Raw genomic sequence first — 24,120 nt, 5'->3', positions numbered from 1 at the left:
GAAGCCATTCAGGCTGTAACTAGTTATTTCTCAACCAGTGAAGTACCTATTCTCAGACGAATTTCAAAAGACATGGTATTCCCTTTAACTGGTTCCACTTCTGATAAGCGTGCCTTTTCTATCAACAATATTAGAGACCCTGCAGTGAAACTAGCAACAATGGTGATAGGCTACCGAGTATTTTACTCTAGTAGACTTATTAGTGTTCCATCTGCAACAATTCATACATCTCACAAAATGATTGTTGATAATGCAAATTATGATCTCTGTGAAGCCATCAAAAGGCAATTATTTCAAAATTTACAATCTATTAAAAAGGACAACAGTCAAAAATTCAAGTATGGTCAGCTATTGGTCGGGTTATTCTTCTATTTCTAGAACTTTCTACCAGGAACTGGAGACATTGAGTGGTCAAAAGACCTACCAGTCACTGCACAAATCAAGAACAACATTAAGGCTGTAAAGAATACTTTCCCTGCAGCCATGAATAAGTATTTTAATGAATTTCAGAAAAAGATGAGCATGAGAATGAGACTACTAGAAGATGTTGTAAAGCACTTTGCAAAAGACATAGTCTTTACTGTTACCACTGACTTTTGCTTGATGCAAGAAATTGAGCCAAGAGAAAAAGAGATGGAAGACATGAGTTATGAGGTGAATTATGATCTACTGGTTGGTTATGCTAATACCCTATTAGCATCTCCCAAAGACAAAAAGAAGGCAAAATTGGACATTGTGGCAGTCCAAGATGCACCAGCAGAAACCAGTACTGCTCCTGTCACTAATGTGAAAGGAAAGAAAAAGAAAACTGACTCACCTCCAGTGATAAAGACTACAAGGGTGACTCGGAGTGTCCTAACCAAAAAGGAACTGACACCTAAAGTATATACAAAGAAGGAGAATGCACCAAAGAAGAGAAATCGAAAACTTATTCTCCAGCCAGAATCTGAAGGTTCAAATATAGAAGAAGAACCTAAGAAGGTGAAGGCTACCGATAGAGTAGAAAAAATAGTTAAGGAAGTGCCAAAGGCAACTGTGCCTATTGATATAGCATCTTTCAAGCCTGAAACCCATTTTGAAAGAAAAGAGAAGACACTAGGGAGGAATACATTTGACAATGTCAAAGAGCATTTTGATTCCTTCACTGTAAATGAGAAAGAGCAAGTCATTCAACAGGTAATCACTCATTTGTGTCATTACAGTAGATATCCACGTGAACTAGAAAAGGATATCTCAAATTATTTGTACACTATTCTTTTGGATAAATGGGAGGAAACTATAAAATTAGAAAAATAAATCATTGATGAGATATTTGTACAATGTTTTTCTGAACTTTCTAAAGATGATATTAGTGCTTTAGTCGCTCGATACAAATCTCAAGTTACGTTCACAACAAGAAGACTGAAGTTACTCAGTGGAAGGAGCGAAATTATTGAAACTGAGACCCATCGAATAGCCTGTGAAATCAAAAGAATGGAAGAACTCATCCAATCCTCTATGAATGAGGATAATGTTGTTGATGATGTTAATCGACTAGAAATGGATGAAGAAGAGATTGTTCAAGATGATGAGGTCTATCCTCTCAAGAAAAAGGATTACTCCATTATTCATGTTGTTGATGATGTTCAAGATACAATTGATCTATCTGGAGACAACACTGCACGAGATATAGAGCCTCCTGCAATTACTGATGTACAGGTTACCTTAGTTGAGCAACTGGCAACTCAACTAAAAGTGGACAATCCACCGGAAATAGAACAACTGGAGAAACCCCAATCTCCACCAGTCAGTGAAGATAATAAGAATAAGTCTACTCAAAAGGTTGTCACACAGTCCTCTGAAAAGGAAATGGAGAAGATTCAAGAGAAAGCAATCATTAAGGTTGTATCCTCTGAACTAGAAAAGCAAAAACAAATTGATGAAGATGATGAGATTTTTTAAGTATTTCAGGACCTATTGATATGAACAACCTGAGCGCATCGGAAATGATGAAGATTGCAAGTGTCATGCAATCTAGAGCACACAAGAAGAGATTGAAAGAGCAAAGGGTTGAAGCTGAAACAATTTAGACTGTAGTAGATATTTTATCTGGTCTTCTACTGAAAACATCTACAACACATCTACCTACACCTATTAACAAACTTGGTCAGTTAGTTGCACATGCATCTGATCAAATCAAGTCACTAGAAGATGCTGCTCAACTCTATGCTGAAAAGAGTCACAAGAAGTATGGAGAAAAACTGACAAAGGATATTGATAGTGGAAAAATGGCTCTGTCATACAACAAATATTTGTTAAGGAATGCTATTAAAACGGGAGGAAAGTATCTTGCTTCCACCTCTAACATTTCTTTATTTTATTCTGATATTTCAAAAAGATAAACCAAAACCAAGTAAGACCTGGAAAGGATATGCAAGGCATATGTCCCACTTCAGGACTGTATAGTTGCCTTTAGTAAATCTGTAGATGATTTGCATAACAGGCTGGATATCTATGATAATGAGAAGGTAAAGAGACTCTGGTCTCTCAAGGAACTCAAGAGTTTGCTCACATCACAAGTAGACATATTACAAAGAGCCTACTCAAATGCAAAAGCTATCTTAGCAACTCTCGAAACCTGCACACTAGACTCAATGGAAGAATTCCATTCACAATTGATGTCTACATTCGAGTATACTGAGAATGTGTTGGAGTCATGGACAATTGCTTTATCACAGTTGAAGCAAAGCTACAATGTTATTTTCATGAGAATTGCTTATGCCTGAACTTTGATTCAAGTTTTTCAGTTATTTGTGTATATGCTAAAAACCTTGATACAAATTCTCTCTCTCTCTCTCTCTCTCTCTCTCTCTCTATATATATATATATATATATATATTTTTTTTTTTTTTCTTTTTCAATTTGGCATTGTTGTCAAAGGGGGAGTAGAAATATGTAAGTGTGTTTTTTAAAATTTTGTATAATGTATGCATTAAGGGGGAGTATGAGTATATGTGTAAATTTGTTGTGTAGGCACACTTAGCGGTATTACTGTAAAATTTTCTAAGTGTTGCCATCAATGCCAAAGGGGGAGATTGTTGGCATGATGAAGATTGTAATGTATTCATCATATATTGGCATTGATGAAACACTCTCACACACACATATGATTATATTGACTACCGGTGTAACTTCAATTATTTACATTGTCAATCGGTATACTTAGTGGTTAATCTCTAACCGGTACCTTGTGTTAACTGTTATGTGCATAAAAGACAATCTATGGTTATACTAAGTTGACATCAAGATGAAGATCAAGATGGAGGTCAAGCAGAGATTCAAGGACAATAGTTCATATGTTTTACTCAAACCGTTATTTGATTGATCCAACTGGTATTTGGTAATTTTGTGATGAGTTACCACATTTTGTGATGAGTTACTAGAACCTGTTGCTTGGCGGTAATTTTTGTGATGAGTTATGATCACTTGTCCAGATACACTACACCTAGGAAATTGTGTTATGATTTCTTAAGATCGACATGAAATCAGAAGGTCTATATATTGACATCGCAATGAATTATTTGATATAGTGAAAGTGTTATGTTATGTGCGAAGGTAAAAAGAGTTAAGTTGTAGAGTATGCAAAAGAGAAATGTTGAATATGTTTAGAAGGATCTGATCAAACAAGTATTGTGCTACTCAAAACAGATCAAACCATTCTTTTTGTTTTCTAACAATTACAGCAGAATCAAATCCCCTAACCGTGTAAGCTCTAACAAGCTTCAATGTATAAATCCTTTAACAAGGTGATCCATTAGTTTAGATTCAGAAATCCTCCATCGAGGTTACTCCTAACAAGGTACTACCTTTAACAGGGTATAAGCTTCTAATCAAGCTTTGGGATCTCTAACAAGATTCACTCCTAGCAAAGCACTTTATAGACCTTAACCGGTCAGTTATCTATTACTGCAGATAGTTAACTTGTGAGTTCCATCTCACCATGGTTTTTACCTATTTGGGTTTTCCATGTAAAAACACTTGTGTTATGGTGGATGATTTACTTTTTGTGGATGTTGTTATATCATTTTGGATTGCATGCATTGTGTTTAAAAGCTTTGTTAGTTCATCTATTGGTTAGTGTTTGAAGTAGTTTTATTTTTGGTGTCACTGATTCACCCCCCCCCCCCCCCCAGTGCTTTTAAAGTCCATCAGGCTCCACACCATATAATTTCATCTTGACCTCCTGACAATATCACCTTTTTTATATCTAATAATTCTTTGAATTGTATAGCTTGACCTAGATTTAAGTTTAAATCCTCCAAGCTCTTCCATCTCCAATTTTTCATCTCATTCTCTCAATACTTCTCCATGTAATTGATGGATTTCCTACCCCATCTGGCTTTCATTATTTGTTTAATCTCTCTCACATTATCTTCTTCCATAAGGGCATTAAAACCTTCCTAAGAATCCCCCCAAAAGTTAGCCGATTCCCCATTTCCCAATTGCCAATTAATGTGTTTAATGATAATGGATTTACATGAGATCGGAAAGTTCTAGATTGCGAAACCTTTTGGAGGATTATGAATTGTTAGTATTCGATCTTGTAATGGTGTAAATTTGGAATTAGGGTTTCAACAAATAAAACCACTAACTAACCAAATTAACCAAAACATTGAAAGAAGGGGGTAAATCCAATAGATCTAGCCATTATTTGATTAGAAAAAGGGTTGAGAATATTAATCAATTTTACCAATTTTTGTGAGGTGTGGGTCTCCTTCTTTCTAAGTTGAATTTGGAATGTATTTGTAAAGTTAGGGTAAAATGAGGGATTGTTGAAGTAATTTGATAGAAATAGTAAGCTACAGATTCCCCATGGGGTCACCAATTGAGATTTGGGGAAAATGAGATGTTTAGTACGTATTCTTAGAAGCTTGGTCTGATTTTTTGAGACTACCTATAGCACAGATCTACCCTGGTCCTCTGAATTTTCCATTGTTGTAAGCTAACTTGTTTTTCACTATTGATTCTGCTGGATTTCTTGAGTATAGCTTCACACTTATTTCCTACACACAGAAAGAAAGGGAAAGATGTTGGCCTGATAGGGGTATGCCTAGGTCAATCCCCAATTTAGGAATTAACCTTGAATGAAGTAATACAAATACTGAAATAACTGTTAGGGAAATATACCTCAAATTTGAAATTGTTGATGATGATGTAATGCTCTTTGAATGTAATCACAAATGTTGAATGAAATGACATGAAAAACACATGAACATGAAAAACCCTAATTACACATACATGCTTACATTAAGATTAATGTAACTTAGCTCCACAATGCTTGAATGATGAATGCTTCATGGATGCACAAATGCTTTAGGTAACTCATGGATGTCAAAATGAATTGATAGGATGTCTTTATATAGGGTTCCCTAGGTAAATTACCAATTAGGGCGACCCCCAAATGTCATTTGTAGCCCCAGGAATCAAATGCTATCCGAGAGATATAGATCCTACCCCATTTCAAATTGGTGCCCCTTTGAGAAGGACTGGGGTGTTTTGGGGTGCCCTGGTCCTTCTACAAAAAGGACCAAAATAAGCAACCAAGGGGGAGTGTATCCCATAGTAGAACCCACCAAAGGGTGTACATGACATCAAATTTGGATAGTAGGGTCAAACTGGACCTAGAGATGAGATGAGGATAAGATACACTAAAGTAGGAGAACAAACATGAGGTGTAAATTGGATTGGTGATAATTTATGATGCTACATTTAGCCCCCACTTTAACGAGACTATGATCCTATGCAAATATTCGTAGTAAAGTAGAAAGATGAGAGAGAGGAGAAATTAGGAGTGAGATCATAAGGAGATACGACATCACTAATTTTGAGGAACCAAGCCCCCAATCTTAGGATGTTAATTTACACAATCTTATGCAAGGACACACAAAATAAGACAAAGACAAAAAGGCAAACAAAGACAAAAGACACACAACACAAAACACAAAAAGGCTACAAGTCAACTAGTTGAAGAGACCTCAATAATCAAAATGTCTCAACCACTAATATCCTTCTTGGAATGCCATCACAAGAGCACATGCGATCACAATAAAAGAGAAAGAGCATGCAGATCAAATTATGAACCGTGATATGCCAATAGAAAAGCTATGAGCTCATAGGGAAGAGAAAAGAGAGAGGATAGAACATAGATGCCATAGGCTAGCCATGTTTTTCTAGGTGATCCATGTTGGGAAAGAGAGGTGAAATAGTCTAGTTGTGTTTTGCTAGTTCCACTCATTGTGTTGCATATGTTGTTGTCTGGTTTTAGGAGTTAAGCATCTTGTATAGGACTTTGTTTTGTCTAGTTTTGAGCATGAAAAAACTTGTATAAGACATGAAATAAAATGAAAATGTGCCTGGTTTTGGGAATGAAGCATGTCATATAAGACTTTATTTTGTTTGGTTTCAAGTTTGAACACCCCATATAAAAAAAATATATGCCTGATTGCAGGAACATCTCGTGTAAGACTTTGTTTTGTTTGGGTTCGAGAATGTACACCTCGTATAAGACATATATAAATGTTGTATCTGGTTTCAATCATGAAGCATCTCGTATAAGACTTTGTTTTGTTTGGTTTTGAGAATGAACACCCCGTGTAAGACATGCAAAAATATAGCACAATATAGTACAAAGAGGGTGATATGCTATTCCATTCTCTTAAGATGTCAACATAGTCCTATGTTGATGTCTTAAAAAAGCTAGAAACAAGGATACACACCTTCAACACCAAGGAGATATCCTTTTAGGCAACAATGTTCATAAATCCAGGCTAAAGAAGAATTACTCTTATAAGAAAGATCAAGATAGTTAAAAAAGAGATATCTTGCAACAAGTGTAAAGGAAATCCTTGGAGGGGAAAATATCTTTGCTCAAAAGACATCTACCTCCTTCTTGAACAAAAATATCATCATCAACCAAAAGAGAGGAAGGAGAACAAGAATGCATACCTTCCCTCTATTTCTAGATGAAAGGTATTCTTGATGAAGGATGACATACTTTTTACCCAAAGTGAAGGGTTTTTTTTATCATAGACATACATTACCAAGTGTAGAGGAGGTTGCAGTCAAGGATACAAACCTCTTGCATAAGAGAGAATCCTTGAGCAAACAACAATTTTACACAAGGAATGACATTATATCATAAGAAAACACCTTTCAACAAAAGAAAAGTGGATCCTTAGAAAGGATAGGAAAGATCAATTCCCCCCAAGCGTAGGGATAATGAGAAAGATTTACATAACCTCTAAGGAGATATTTATTCATAAGAGACGTATTGTTTCAAGCAAGGAATAGGTCCTACCCAAGGAACACACATGTACTCGCATGAAGGATAATTCCATGCAAGAAAGGACATCATGTTATGCAAAATGCAACTCTAAAGAAGAGGTAATCTTCAAATAGGAGAAATAATTGAATATATTTTGTCCTTGCCCCCAAGAGAGGAAAAAAAGGAATAATGTTGCTGCCCCAAGACGATTGTAATTGAAAAAGCATCACCACTCATGAAAAAGATCCTCAAATGAAGTTAAATACTAGTGCCATAGGGTGAGAATCTCACCGACATAATAGGGTGAATGGAGCGCTAAGGCACTACCTCTTCACCAAGAAAAAGTGCAAGATCAATTGTAAGAGCTACATGAGCTTGATCATATTGGTCTTGAACAAATGATTTAAAGGATTTACCATTCCAAGAGAATTAGAATGACCATGATGAAAAATACAATGTTCATCACCTTCCTTATGCTTATAATTGTGATTAAGTTTAATGAAAGGAAAAACAACATTTTTATCATTCTTCAATCTCCAAAAGATTCTTGTAGCTAATTTCTCTTGATTGTCAATAGGAGTAGTCCTTGTCCCTTTGGATGTAGGAAAAGGTTTGCTAGAAGGAGGAGGGTTCTCTTCTATGATTTGAATAGTGCCATTATTGATGAGTTCTTGTATTCCCTTTTGAAAATCAGGACAATCATTGGCATGGTGATCATGAGTTTGATGATATGAGAAAAAGGGAATGTTTGAGGAAGAGGTACCTTTATCTGGACGATACAACTTATATCTTACAAAATACTCCTTAAGCTTTTGATTCCTAAGGAGATTATCCATAGGTGAATGATGAGAATGTCCAAGACCCTTTGTACTAGCTTGTGAAGGAGGGTTTACAGGGATTTTTATTCCTTGTTCATATTTTCCAAGTCCTTGTCCACTATAACCTTGTTTTGAGTCTATATTATAACCACTCCTATAAAAAAAAATTAGTTATGAAGAAGAAGGACTATTATCATGTTTTTCTTTAAAATTTGTAGTGCGAGGGCACATTGAAGGACCAAAGGGAGAATTAGATGAAGAACGAATATCCTTTGTAGGGAATTTCTCTTTTCTACCATCATTATTCACATCCTCTTTGATGGGTTGGGAAGGAAGAGCCTTATCATCTAAGACTTAATCTTTGATTAATGTTATACATGAGAAGATAGGTCATGAATAAAACACATGAAATCATCTTCCCTACACATATTTTGATGACCAAGATAAGCTCTAGGAGAATAAGGAGGATCTAAAGAGTTTGAATTTTTCCTCATTCGCATTAGATACCCTAGGAGAGGTACAAGTGTTAACTTTGTTAATGTCATTTCTAAGATTATCACTATCTACAAAAGCCTTTATGTGATCTACACATGTAATTCCTGTTCTTAAAAATGTCATCATGAAACAACATATAACATGAATAAAAGCTTTGAGATATGATTTGCAAGTAGGAAATATCTTTGAAGCCCTAAAATGAAATATACAAAAGTACTATGAATGAAAAGAATTAATATAAAATGAAAGAAGTCATTATCCAACACATGTTTGTGAAAAATGTAACTAAAGAGCAATGTAATCATATGTGAAATAGCAAACAAATTAGATTTAGTAAATTCCATCACAAGTGCCTAAAATCAGATATCAAAATATAAGTGAAATACTATGCAACCCACAAGCCAAATTAGCAATATAAATTAGGTTTTTTTTTTGTTTTTAATGAAAGTAACAACTAAATTTATGTTATTATGATTTGAGTGCAAAATTTATTTTTCAAATGCCTACAAATTAGATCTGAGACCACAGATCATAAATAAGCATGCAAGGAGTCGGGTTCACCAAAATGTAATGGAGGTGAGCACTAGCTATAAAATGAATGCAATTATAAGTGCATAAGCTACATATTTCAGAAATGATTGCAAATATGAATCAATTGTGCATATGAATCAAATATAAAAACAAAGAATCTGAAGGAATTCAAGCATGAGAGTCCGGTTCACCAAAATGTAATGGTTTAATTTTAGAATTGGGGTTTCAACAAATAAAACCACTAACTAGCCAAATTAACCAAAACATTGAAAGAAGGGGGTGAATAAAATAGATCTAGCCACAATTTAATTAGAAAAAGGGTTGAGAACACTAATCAAATTTACCAATTTTGGTGGGGTGTGGGTCTCCTTCTTTCTAAGTTGAATTTGGAATGTATTTGTAAAATTAGGGTAAAATGAGGGATTATTGAAGTAATCTGACATAAATAGTAAGCTACAGATGCCCCACATAACCACCAACTGAGATTTGGGAAAAATGAGATGTTTAGGACCTGTTCTTAGAAGTTTGGCCTGATTTTTCTGGACCATGTAGCATAGATCCACCCTAGTCCTTCGAATTTTCCATTGTTAAATGCTGACATGTTTGTCATTATTGACTCTATCAGATTTTTTAATAAACCTTGTACTTGTTTCTTGCACATAGAAAGAAAGGGAAAGATGTTGGAGATAAGGGTTTGCCTAAGTCAAACCCCGATTTAGTAATTAACCTTAAATGAAATAATGTAAATACTGAAATAATTATTAGGGAAATATACCTGAAATATTCAATTATTGACGATGATGCAATGCTCTTTGAATGTAATCACAAATGTTGAATGTAATGGCATGACAAACACATGAAAATGAAATACCCTAATCACACACACATGCTTGCATGAAGATTGATTTAACTTTGCTCCATAATGCTTGAATAATGAATATGCAACCTTGAATCTCTGAAGATGCTTGATGATGAATGCTTCACAGATGCATGAATACTTTAGGAAACTCATGGATGTAAAAATGAATTCATAGGATGTCTTCATATAGGGTTCCCTAGGTAGATTACCAATTAGGTTGACCTCCAACGGTCATGTGTAGCCCCAAGAATCAAATGCTATCGAGGAGATATAAACCCTACCTCATTTCAAATTGGGGCCCCTTTGAGAGGGAGTGAGGTGTTTTGGGCTGCCCTAGTCCTTCTACAAATAGGACTAGAATAAGAAGCTAGGGGGGAGGGTATCCCATAGTAGGACCCACCAAAGGGTGTACATGACATCAAAGTTGGATAGTAGGGTCAAGTCAGACCTGTAGAGGAGATGATGATAATATACGCTAAAGTAGGAGGACAAACATGAGTTGTAAATTGGACTGGTGACAATTAAAGAGGCTACAAATATTTTCTCTATGAATTCAAATTTTACTTCTAGGAATCCTTAACCCATTTCTGATTCAGATTGGAATACATACTCCAAACTAGCTTATTCCCCATTGCTTCATTCATTATATTCCACTTTCTTAATCTAGCCCCATCTATGGGTTTAGGTTTACAAACCTTATCCCAAGCCAATAATGGAATTTTGTCCTGAATTTGTTTTCCATTCTAGAAGAACTTCCTCTTTTTTTTTTTTATCAATTTTAATATTTTGGCCAGAATCTTAAGGCACATCATAGAAAAAATTGGTATAGCATAAACAATTGACCTGAGCATAAAGTCTTTTTGCAACTTTTAGTCGTTTACTCTTCCACCTCTCCAATATCCCAAGATAACTATCCGTTAATTTGGTCCATAATTTTGATCAACATGCACCCAAGAAGAGTGGGGTGCCAAGGAATTTGTCTGGTAGCGTACCTTATTTAATCGCAAGTATTTTGAAGTTTTCTCTTTGTTTTCCCAAATTAATGTTAAAAAAGAACACTTCAGATTTATGGCAATTGAAATTTTGCCTATGAACAATGCAATATTTATCAAGTGTTTACTTGATACACCTCACTTTTCCAAGAGTGGCCTTCCCCATCAATTGTGTGTCATCTACAAACTACTGGTGTGTTGTTGCATCCATGCCCAAGGCAATCTTCACCCCTCTCCATTTTCCTTCATTTCGTAATTTTTAAATGTAGTTGCCCAAAAAATCCATCATAATTATGAAGAGAAAAGCAGATAAATGATCCCCTTGTCTCAAACCTTGGGATGCATGAAAAAAGCCTTGTAGACTACCATTCACTGGCACAAAAAAAATTAGGAATGGTTATACAACTTCTCACTCATGCAATCCATTCCTTGCCAAAACCAAATCTTTCCATAACTTGGAGTAAAAATCCTTGTGCACCTAGTTGTAAGCTTTATATATGTTGAGCTTAACAAGAATTCCCTCAACATTGGATTTTTTGATTGTGTCTTTTTCTTCATGAGCGATGATGATTCCTTCAATAATAGATCTTTGGAGGACAAACCCATTATGCTCCTCGGAGATAATATTACATAATATATTTTTTATTTTGCTAATCATAAATTTTTCTATAAATTTAAATACACCGTGTTGCATAAGGATATTGGGTGAAAGTCCTCAAATGGTTGCACCTTGGTTTTTTTAGGAATCAACGCAATTGAAGTATTGTTTAAATCCTTGGTGATTTATGGCTTAGATCGATATTCTTCCACCACTAACCAAAGGTCCTTATCAATGATCTATCAATTTTTTTGGTAGAATATAGTCAAAAAACTATCTGGCCCAAGGGCATTGTCCCTTCAATGGAGAAAACAACAACTTTGATTTCTTCCATTTGGATCAGTCATTGGAGAATTATGTTTTGTTATTTTGAAATTGGTTTGGGGATGACATCTAACATTTACTTGGTTAGTGTTTCAATATTGCCATTCTCCATAGAGAGAAGCTCTTTGAAAAATTTGACAGCCTCATTATTAATCTCATCATTGTTTGTTAGAGTGACTCCTTCACTGTTCCTAATTTTTGAAATCTTGTTACTCAAACTTTTGGCTTTGACTGAATTATGAAAAACTATGTTTCTATCCCCTTCCTTTCACCAACATTCTCTCAATTTATAGCACTAATAAGTCTCCTCATAGGCTAATTTTTTTTGAGTATTCACTATTTAATTTTTTTTCTTTAGCAAAATATGATTTAGGCATTCCTTGATTTATGAATCTCTTATGCAAAACATCTAATTCAGATTCAAGCTTCCTTTTTTCTTCAAAAATATTTTTCAAATGGATACAGTTCCACTCCTTAAGCTATAAAGAGCATGATTCCACCAATTAGCTATGTGATTGTACACCTCTGAATCCCTCAACCACAATTTTCAAACTTAAATGGGCAATGAACTAGCACCACATCTTTTTGAATAATAATAGAAATTGGGTAGTGATAAAAATCAGAAAATGACTAAATATTAGCTTCAAACACAATTGGCTTTTTTGCCTAGCACCTTGCAAATTTTTTTTATCCAATTTCTCTACAATATTTAAAAATCCAAATCTAAAAGTGTCATTTTTAGGAGTAACCTCCAAAAAACCATCATTGGTAACAAATTGTTGGAAATCCTTTTGAACAGTGTCGATACTCCCTCTACCACCTTTTTTATCTGCCAATTCAAGTGTGGCATTAAAATATCCTCCTAAAACCACCATTGAATTCTCCACACTTTTAATGATATTTGAAACCTGATTCCATACCGAGCTTTCTTTTGTCTAGTCTTGGTGGGACCATACACATTAATCAAGAACATTTCATAGTTAATGTTTTTTGTTTGAATATTGACTAGTTACCAATGATTAGTCTGTACAATTTCTTCCAGCTTGACAACCTTTGGGAATTACATAAAATTTGAATACCCCCAAATGCACCTTGTGCTTCTACAAAACATCCCTGCCAATTAATCCATCCGCGAAAAAGTAAATTTACCTCCTCCTTTCTCAATTTTGTCTTTTGTATAAGAACAACATCTAGACACAATGGATCAAAATAGCACTTGACCAATCACCTTTTGTCAGAGGCATTGCAACCCTTGACATTCCAAGTTAATATTTTCATGGCCCCTCGAGAAGGGCGAAGCCCTTCCTAAAAATAAGTTTGCTTTGCCCCTTTGCACATCCTATGATTTCCAACTTCACTCTGTTTGATTTTTTGACTCTTGTCTTTCTTTCACCCAACTTTATTTTTCCATTAAAGCCAAAGTTTGACTAATAGTTCTTTTCTCTAGAATTTCCTCCTTCCCATCCAAATCGAACTCCTCTTCTCCATCCAAAAGGCCCCAATCAAAAATATTTGTGTCTTTGGTTTGAGGCGACATTGATGGAGGATTATCCAACTCTTCGATACCATGTTGATTGCACTTTTTTGGGGGAAACATGAATGCCCTTGATTAACTTATCCTAATTCACCCTATCTAGAACCTCTGTATTTGGGTTCCCACTGGCCATTATAGTTTCACTCCTCCCTACACTTCCCATTGCTGCTATAACAACTTCCACTTTTTCTAAAGCTTCACCCACTAGATTGACTATTTCAATCCTTCCTTCCGAATTAGGGTTGTTAGCCTGTTGTGTTTAAATGATCACACTATTGTCCATGATGGATTTCTCCTAACCTGTTGGTTGTTCCTATGTCAACCCAACATTATTGTTTTTCATTTTCAATGTTTACAAGTCCTGGCTATTGAGTTTGACCATAAGTTCCTTAGAATTTTCTTTAAATAATTCCTTTCTAACTGATTCCAAGTTTATCATTGTTTTAGTATTGGGCTCCAAACCCTCATCATTGGCAAGAAAATCCCATTCCAAATTGAACACATCCAACTTGATTGAGTCGTGCTTTCATTGCTCATTTGACAGTAAAGCAATTTTGTTTAGCACACCATCCAGAGTAGTCTCTTTTCCCTTTTTATGAACAATGCAATCATCCGCTAAATGTCCTACCACTTTACATAACTTACAATGTTGTGCTAGCTCTTCCACCTCAAAATCTTGCCACCAGACTCCCACATTGAACCAAATTCTATTGCTTTTGGCAGGGGAGGAAAAGACTTCCAGATTACACAAATCCTAGCATACATACTGAAATATTTCTTTTCAATAGCCTCATCTGCTTTTATAAAACTTCCCAACTTATTACCTATAATTTTGAGGGTTTCCATATCCCAATACTTCCTAGGGAGATTATATAAAATCACCCAAACAAGGATTTATTTAATGGAAACTTTGAGGGGATTAAAATTCGGCTCCCAATCTTTAATATAAAAACCCATCCCTCCCATAAAAAGGGTCTATTATTCAGGATCCATTGTTTAGTTCTAGAATGATTAGATATTACCAAATGGAAACCATTAGGAAGGGTTTTGAGTTCCAAAGTGGTACCCCAATTCTCATCAAACCATTTCTGAACTTGGTTAAAAGTAGACTAATCCCCTGCCCACTTCATGAAAAGAGATTTTTCTTTGAGAAGATTATCAACATCGTACCATTCTGGGTTTTCAGTTTAAGAGTAATAACTCTATTATTAATAGTTTGAATATTAACCCGAGCATCTGCAATATATTATTTTGGTCTCCTTTGGTTTCTATATTTTCTTGTCAATGTTATATCTATCTTCTCCTCACTTGGTGAAAATTTTAACAAAATCCACATTGGGGCATTGAGAACCACCACGATCCCTAAGCTTGACATGGACCAAATGATCACCACAAATTTGAGAGATAGGATTACAACACTTTTTGTTTTGGTCCTCCCATACCCAACTAGGCGGATGCCAAGCTATCGATTCCCCCCCTTGCATGAAGCTTCCCCGACTTACCTACCGAGCAGATTTACCATACCTTCTCAACTGTAATCCTAGACGCTCATGCGAAGCCATCATATATAAATATATATTAATACATACATACATACATGCATACATATATTAAGTACATATTAATATGTTTATTAATAAATATTAATAATATAATTAATATATTTTAACATATATAATAATATTTATTAATAATAAATATTAACCTATTATTTAACATATTAATATATATTATTAATAGTTAATAATATGTATTAATATATATATATGTATTTTTTTGAATTATTGATGTAAATGATATTTGATATGGGATTGGATATCCAATCTTGAATTAGATATCCATTATTAATCGGTATCTATTCTTCTGAGGTGTTTGCCATGGCTACATGCACTGTCACCTAACCCAAGTAAAAAGTCAACATAAATTTTTGCATTTTTGGGCTAATAAAAAGTGCATTTTTTTTCACATCGTGACTTTTTAGTCCCCCATGATCTTGCACATACCCATCCCAGAGGGTTATTAACTGTTTTGTCTCTAGGAACATTCATATAGATCGGCTGGGGAGCAGAGGCTTGCTTTTCCCTTATAACCTTGATTTCACCCTCAAAGAGAGGGTTAGCTAGAGAGGATTTCTCCTTCTCTATCATTACAAAATCTTGGGCTTCCGCATTGGCTTGAGGAGAGGAGTCATTTCCTTCCTCAACATTAATAGGTTTTCCATTTTTATCCATATTGTACTTCTCTCTAGAGGGGCAATTATTCTTAGGCACTTAAGTATTTGGTTCAGAAGCCCATTTAGCCTTTTCCCTAGCCCTAGGGCAATCTCTTCTCATATGACCCATTTTTTTATATAAAAAACAATCATTTAAAGACCCCAAAGGTTCAATATCATAAACAACAATTTTATCTTCCAATTTTATCAAAATAACCTTAGGGATTTCAATGTCTAGAGCAATAAATATCAGAACTCTAGCATTCAAATGTGGTAGAGTCACTCTCAACTCTTCCCTATGGGTTTTAATAATTTGGGGATGAATTTCCAAAATTTTAGGGGGGAACCCCTTAATTTCAAGTCATCTAGAGACTCACTTGGCAACAACCTCTTCAAAGTTTCCATTAGGAGTCCAAGGAAGAGATTAGAAGATGTATCATCCCATATTCTAGAACTCCCTTTTAACAACCTTATTTTGCATAGAATGACTTATGAAAAAACCAGAAATAACCCCTTTTGAGACATTATGTAGAATGAAACATGAATACCCAATTTCTCACCCCAAGCTATCACTATCTAACTCATCATTTTTTTTTCTAGAAAGCAAATTATTAGGGTCTAAAGAAACAAAGAAAATAGCAATACCTTTCAGCCTATTTTCCTCAACCTTCAAATTTTGTATCATGTTAGAATTGGGGGAAAAAGAGAAAATATTAGGATTGAAGACACCTTACCATCTTCTCTTTTTCGATTGTCTCCTCCATTGATGAAGCTTCCCCTTCCCAATCTGTCTACCTCGGTTCCCAATAATCCTCATTCTTCCATTGATACATTTGATTGTTCTTATGTATGTGTATCTTACCACTTTCTTATTTTTAGTTTTAAGTGCATTATTTTAGTTATTTCTTTTTCATTTGGTTGTTCTTCACTTGAATAAGTTCTAAACTTCATGAAAATTACATCTCTAAAAATAAATTTCTAGGCTAGAGGATTCCAAATCTCATAACCTTTATAATTATCACCATACTCGACATATATGTATTTTTGAGCTTTCAGATCTAGTTTAGATATAGGCATGCTTGTATTTTATAGTATTTGTTATAGAATTATTATTTTTAGTTGTAACAAGTGTCATGTAGAGTCGAGTACTTGCCTTTAAAATATTGAAATAAAAATAGTTGTCATAAAAAGACAGTAAAAAACTATTCTCTAATTGATAGATGAGTCGACATGGAATAGTTATTTAGAGGTAGTAAAGTAATACTTTGAGAGTAGTATACTATAATCAAAATCAATTTAATTGTAATTGATTTGTAAGATTATAATAGTTAATTTTAATTTATACTAGGTACAATTAAAATTGAATATTGATTTTAAATTTGATAGATAAATTGATTATTTGATTATTAATATATTTTGATATTATAATATGATCATTAAATAATAATATTATATTAATTTAAATATATTATATTATTAAATTATATTATGATAATCTTAATTATATAATATAATTTATGTTTATTATAATATCGTTATCATTAATATTTCTCTTGCCACTTAAAATCATAAATCCTTTATGCCTCATTCAACTCCATGTGGCATATTCAAAGAACGATCATGCAATTAAAAATATTAAGAAATGGTATTTATTTTTTATTTTTTTCATTATTTTAAATTTTAGATTTATAAATAATAATATTTAGTTTTATATAGAATAATGTCACATTGTTGCAAAATTTCGTCAAATTGCAAACAGTAACAAGATAGTTTTGTTATTTTATAGTAAACAATTTAATTTTTTTGGTTAATATGATAATAGTAGTGGTTGGCTAAGAAATCTAGTGTCTTAATAATAAAGTTATACATTTAATTTATTTTCTAAATAAGTTTTGTTATAGTTAATATATTGATTCGAAAATAATTTAATTTGATAATTTAAATAATTAAAGTATTATGTTAATTGAGTTTACATATTCAATGTCATGGTTATGACTTAAACTGATTTATTTATTTTTTTAATTTTCAAGTTGAGAATGCGAAGCATTTTTTGGTGCTATTTTATTATTGAATTTTTAGTTAATAGTTTTAATAACTTTAAGTAATAAAAATATTATTATAATATAATAACAACATAGTATATAATATGATAATAATATTGTAATATTATATAATATAATAATAATTAATTTTATACACACATATAATTAATTTTACACACACACACACATAATCAATTTTTTTTACATACATACACACACACACACACACACACACATATTTAACTTTAATATGTTTCATGTATAATTATTAAGCTAAGAATAGAATAATGTTAAAATATAATATAACAATATATAATATTAATAAAATATAATAATATATAATTTTATAATAAATGATATACTATATACTACATAATATAATATACTAATATAATATATGCAGTAATAATAATATTATATATTTTTTTTCTTTTGACTGGAGCTATGAACTAGTGAGGTCACATTTTTGAAGGACCCCATCCTCAGTTGCTGGGATTAACCCTAGGCTAGTTGTATCAATTTTCAATTTCCTCCTTATCTCTCCTTCCTCCTTACCTCTCCTCTTCCTTATTACTCCTCTCCTTATCTCTCCTTTCACCTTCCTTCGACCTTTTCTCCGTCGTTTTTTCCTCTTGCTAGTCTGTCGATTGCCAACGATGGCATGGTCTTCCTTTGCTTGCCATCGCAACCACATCCTTCAACCTGAGGCTTGAACACCTCTTTGCGTGCCAATCACTTCAATCTGTCAGGGCATCGAAGTATCACCTGCCCACCTCCATCTTTTGGCATCTACGACCTTCCTTCCTTCGTCCTACGATCTTCACTCTCCATCCTCCATCAACCAACTTCGTCCAAACGGCCTTGGACGAGAGTCGAACATTTGACCCAGTATCAACACTCGGTGTGCAACTATCGTTGCAAGGTCAACCCCAATAATATTATAATATTAATATATAATACAATTATTGTATAATATTTTAGTTAGTGGCCACACTTTCAAGTCATATTTTCCCAAATCAAAAGTTACAATTTTCAATGTTATTAAAAAATTTGTATAGTTCATAACTAATTTTTCCCGCTCATATCGCCTCAAATTTATAAGCCAATTAGATTGAAGTAAAATAACTTTTCAATAATTTTTTTGTTAAAAAAATTGTATCTAAACTTTAATGAAGTAATTGTTATAGTTCTATGACAGAACTAAATATAATTTTTCATTCAATTTTTTTTTAAAATCTTTTTTTAAAAAGTTTTTAAAAGATTTGTAATAGAAATATTTCAAGATTAAAAGTCTATTAAGAACATGATAAATTTATATTTTATTACTTTAAATTTTATATTTATAAATAATATTTAATTTATTATTATTATATAAAAAAGTAATTGTCTTTTCATAAACAATTCTTATTGTGTGTGGGAAAAGTGGTGCAATGAAACGGAAAATTTGGTTTCAAAAGGGGTCCACACACCAATGGGATTCTTGGTGCAAGTTATGGAGCTATATTGAATAGCTCAACTCCCCAAGGGACGTTCCATTGTTCTCTATCTCATAGGATCCCTCAAGTCAATACCTTTGCTCTCAGATCACTGACCAAAATGACTTCAAGAATGACAACTCCAAGAATGAGGGATGCTTGATCAACTTAATATGAATGCATTCCTAGTTATGTATGATATTAAATCTAATATGATTTAAACTAGCATGGATATGATGATAAGATAAAAAATTAGTAAAACCTATCCTAACATGATATACTAGTCTAATATGAGAGTGCTATGATAATGGAGATGCTTCTTAAATTGCTTATTAAGATGATTTCTATTCAAAGAGAGGCTAAATGCTTGATTTAAAAATGATTATGGATTAGATGCATGAAACTTGTATACTTTAGTAAAATGTCTATAAGTTTGTTACTAAAGACTTGGATGATGAAAATGATAGAATGAGAGCTCTATTTATAAGAAAAATAGGGCAATGGATGGTCAAGATTGGATAATCTTAACAAGGGCTAGGATTGAAAGTTAATCAATCCATGTTTACAATTCTCACCAATGAAATGGTGACAATTGTCAACAAAAGGCTGCTTGAGAGGAGATGTAAGAAGCATTAAATGCTTGAGAAAACATGATGGTTACCTTAGGAGGTAAGGGTTAAGGTTAGGTTAGCGTTATCCATTGGATAAAGCTTTTACCCAAAGGATAAAATCTTGTGAAAGGGTTAAAGAAATAACCATGGTCAAAGCCATCAATGCTTGATGAGACCCTTGGGTTAGATGAAGGTTGAGTTAGAGAGAAAGTCTCTAATCATGCAAGAAGGTTGAGTTAACCATTAATGGTTAGGAAGACTTTAAAGGTTAACTTGTTGAAGACATAAAGCCTTTAATGGTTTTCAAAGACTTTGAGTGTTTGAGAAGTGACTTCCCTTTGCTTATAGGCTAATTTAGAAGTGATTAAAAGAATCTAGAAGGGGGTTTAGAGAGGCAAGTGGATGGAGGAGGATTTTAATTAAAATAAATTACTTTATTTCAACAAAAATAGACACAACTTGCATGAATACAAGTGGGGGATTTAAATAAATAAATTAGATTTATTTACTTGCAAGGATCAATTTAATTAAATGTAAATTTAATTAAAAGGGGAGAAAGGGGAATTAATTAAAGGCTATGAAAGGCTTAGGTGAACCTAATTAAATAAATTGAGTAATTCATTTAATTAAATAGATGAATATGAAAAATTTAATTAAATAGAGGAATGAGGTTAAAATGAATATTAAATATTCACTTAGGAAAGTGGTCATTTTTATACGTCTATATTTTGCCCCTCTTTGAAGTGACGTGTGTGCACATGTTGATTCAAAGAAAATTTGCCGAATATGAAGCTTGTGTCAAAATGTCGATATGATGCCCCAGATTTGATGAATGATATTGATGATGCCCCCTTGGGAGATGAATAAAGGATGTTGAAAAATTTGTTGATTTGATAAGCGTTCTTGAATTAATTGCATTTTAAAATTTTGATTGTGTTGAATGCATTGAAATTGATTCATCTCTTGAAAATGATGTTTTGATAAGGTTAAAAGTGAGAAAATGAGCAAAATACATGCCCCACCTACTAACCCTTTTTGACTTTTACCCTATAAAAAGGTAAAAAGATTATATTCTTGTCATTTGCACATTTGTCTCCTTGCGATTGTGACACCTTAGCTCTAATGAAAATGTTGGTTCCTTATGCTTCTTCGAGCGCGTTTGTCAATACCGGAGGCCCGTCGCGTATGGTCTACCTGTAAGTCACCTAAATATTGCCAAGTTATTTATTTATTTTGTCAATTTTGGTCACGTTTTTCATTTTTTGCTTTCAATTTCGTCGTTTTAGCGCGTAGGGAGTCTAGAATAGCACATACGATAAGCATCATAGCGCGTAGGGTAACCTATCTAGGTCAGCATCTTAGGTGCATTCTGCAATGCGTCGAAGGTGTAAGATAGCGCGTTTAGTCTTTTAGCACATATGGTTGATAGTTAAGCGCGTAGAAGGTGTAGGATAACACGTAGGGTGAAATAGCGCATAGGGTGAGAAGGTTAGTGCGATGGTGACCCCAGTTAGTGCATAGGTTAGTTTAGCACGTAGAATAAAGATTATAGCGCATAGGTGAGGGAAGATAGCGCATAGTTAGCAGCTTGACGCATGGAAGGGATGTTGTGGTGTGTGGGTAAGAAAAATGGGGAGAAAAGACTGGGAAGAATGCGGCGCAAGGGGAATAGATGAGGTAGATGACTTAGGAGCGGATAGGTGCCTGCTGAGTGTTTTGGGATGGGTTTTGAGCCAATGTTTTGCCTACTGTGATGATGTCCCAATCTTGATATGATGATTGAGAGTCTACTGAAATTGCTTTTGTTATGAAGTGCCAAGCTGATTGATTGTTTGATTGAGGATCTTGATTTTCTATTGATATGGATCTGTGATTTTTGCCTTGCAATTGAATTTGATGTCCGATATGAGTTCCGATTCTTGATTTCCAATATGATTCCTAATATGATGTTTGCGTTATGGATTTTGAATTGCTTGCGTTATGGGTCTTGGATATGATTTCTTGATATGAAGGTTTGATTTTCGATATGGATCTTTGATTTGATTTCTCGATATGGGACTTGATTTTTGATATGGTGCTTCATTGTTTCAAGTTGATTTTGTTTTGATTGGATATGGGACTTTGATTGATTTTGATATGGGACTTGATTTTCGATATGGGTCTTTGATTTGCGATATGGATTTTTGAATTGATTTCGATATGGGACTTGATTTTCGATATGGTGCTTGATTTGATGCTTCGTTGTTTCAAGTTGATTTTGTTTTGATTGGATATATCGGATAGATGTGTGAACTAATGATGGACATTTGTTGTTTTGCAGGCACAACTTGGTGTTCTTTAATCACGAGAGCGATTTTCGCGACCGTGGTCATTGATTGCGCGATTGTCACAGGCTGATAGGGATGTGATTGAGAGATGCGGCTTGAATTCTTTATTAGACATGCCCTAGTATATCATTAACCGGGGTTTGTTGACAGCTTTTGGTGGAGAGGTGGCATAGTGACACGAACACCTTTCATTTGGCTACTAGCGACATAACAGTCACACCCGAGGATTGTTATTGCATTCTACGGATTTTGATTGGGGGGCCTTGTTGCCATATGAGCGGATTGAGGAGAGTGGGATAGAGGCTCTTCGTCGCATCTTCTAGGATGATCAGATTTGTGGGTATGAGATCCCATGGCAGGAGTTTGTAGATCTTGAGTATGCTCCTTTACCCTCTGTTTTAACAGGTTTCATTGGTGGAATCTTGTGTCCTAACTGTAGGTTTGTAGGTTGAAGGGACTAGCTGTGGGATGGGGATTGATTTTAGAGGACATGGTTACACAGGGATGCAGGTTTGCATGGGGGTCTTGCATGTTAGCCCACGTTTACAAAGAGCTTCACCAAGTGGTATATCTAGTCTACAACAGTTTGTTAGCGGGGGTGACATTATTACAAGTGTGGGCCTGGGAATATATTCCTGCAGTGAGGCCACTTGCAAATAGGGATAGGTCGGTTGGTCAAGCATATGCATATGGGTATACAAGTATAGTTGTCCAGCATAAGCTAGGCAAACTAGAGCACTGGCGGAGAGTATTGGATGATATTGATACACTCATCTGGAGACTGTATATGGATTACGAGGTGTGGGCTGAGGACGGGCTAGAGATGCCCTATGTGTATATGTTGAGATATTTGATTGGGCGGACTCCCTTTATTATCGAGCGATTTTTGCATAGTTGTGTGCAGCGGTAGTATGGGAGATAGTAGGGGATACCACATGGAGCATGTTTATATGTTCACTGGAGACATGATGTGAATGGATAGCGTAGCGACAATAGAGGAGTACATGAAATTGGCAGGTCAGATCTAGGATTACAGAGTTGGCGTTGTTGATGCAGGGATGACAGAGGAGTTCTTGACCTACTTCGTGGCACATGCAGTGGCACGAATATCGGATCTAGCAAAGATGTTACCTGCTTTTGATGATGAGGAGGATGAGCAGCCAGAGAGGCAAGGGGGAGTTAGACAAATAGACGAGGAGGGAGAGGAGGTCGGACAGGGAGGTGGTGATGATGGAGGAGGTGATGGAGGAGGGGGAGGAGGAGGATATGGAGGGGATAGAGGAGGTTTGGGAAGAGATAGAGGACAAGGGGGTGATGGAGGGAGAGATAGAGCACGAGATAGAGGACGAGGAGGAGATGGAGAGAGAGGAGGAGAACTTGTCCTTGGTGTTGGTGGTGTAGGTAGGGTAGGTGCAATGTTAGCGGCGGTGGGGGGTATAGAGGATGATAGGCGACCCGCCCAGAGGAGGAGATCAAATGTTCTACCTCCAGTGACGCCTCAGATAGGGAAAAGCATGGGTGGGACCACGACACAGGTACCCATTCAGATTAGGGTACCTACCCATCGATAGGACTCACAGATTAGATCCCTACAGGTCACAGTGCAACAACTATAGGTGCTAGCATAGCAGCGCCGGATTACATAGATTACGACAGAGCGGGATGCAGAGAGAGAGCGTCGAGGTCAGGCAGAGGATCTTGTAGAGAGATTGTAAGAGAGCAATAGGTGGTGCCTTGATGCGAGACACATTGAGAGAGATACAATACACTACCATGGTGACCGAGTACTACATGCGATTATATGAGGATCTAGTCCCTAGAGAGTAGAGAGCTCTTAGTTTTGCAGTCACTCGATCAACTCGGAGTCAGACGGGGACAAAGAGCAGAGGTGTTACGGGGCCTTCTCGACGTGATCCACCTAGGAGAGATCCAGGAGTTGGAACATCTGTTGCGAGACCGTCAGTCTCAGGAGATAGTCATACTTGAGAGACTTGTCTCT

The 24,120-nt window shown here is 34.9% G+C and overlaps 1 protein-coding gene across 1 annotated transcript; it reads left to right on the top strand.

Moving 5' to 3' along the window:
- Window positions 1-23,245: 23,245 nt before the first annotated feature.
- LOC131068510 (cold shock protein 2-like) lies at window positions 23,246-23,692 on the top strand. Its single transcript, XM_058003695.2, has one exon. The coding sequence runs from the start codon at window positions 23,246-23,248 to the stop codon at window positions 23,690-23,692; it is 447 nt and encodes a 148-aa protein (XP_057859678.2).
- The last annotated feature ends 428 nt before the right edge of the window (window positions 23,693-24,120 follow it).

Source organism: Cryptomeria japonica, chromosome 3 (genome assembly GCF_030272615.1).
Source record: "Cryptomeria japonica chromosome 3, Sugi_1.0, whole genome shotgun sequence".
In the NCBI taxonomy this organism is placed as follows: domain Eukaryota; kingdom Viridiplantae; phylum Streptophyta; class Pinopsida; order Cupressales; family Cupressaceae; genus Cryptomeria; species Cryptomeria japonica.
This window is presented reverse-complemented; position numbering and strand designations above follow the sequence as displayed.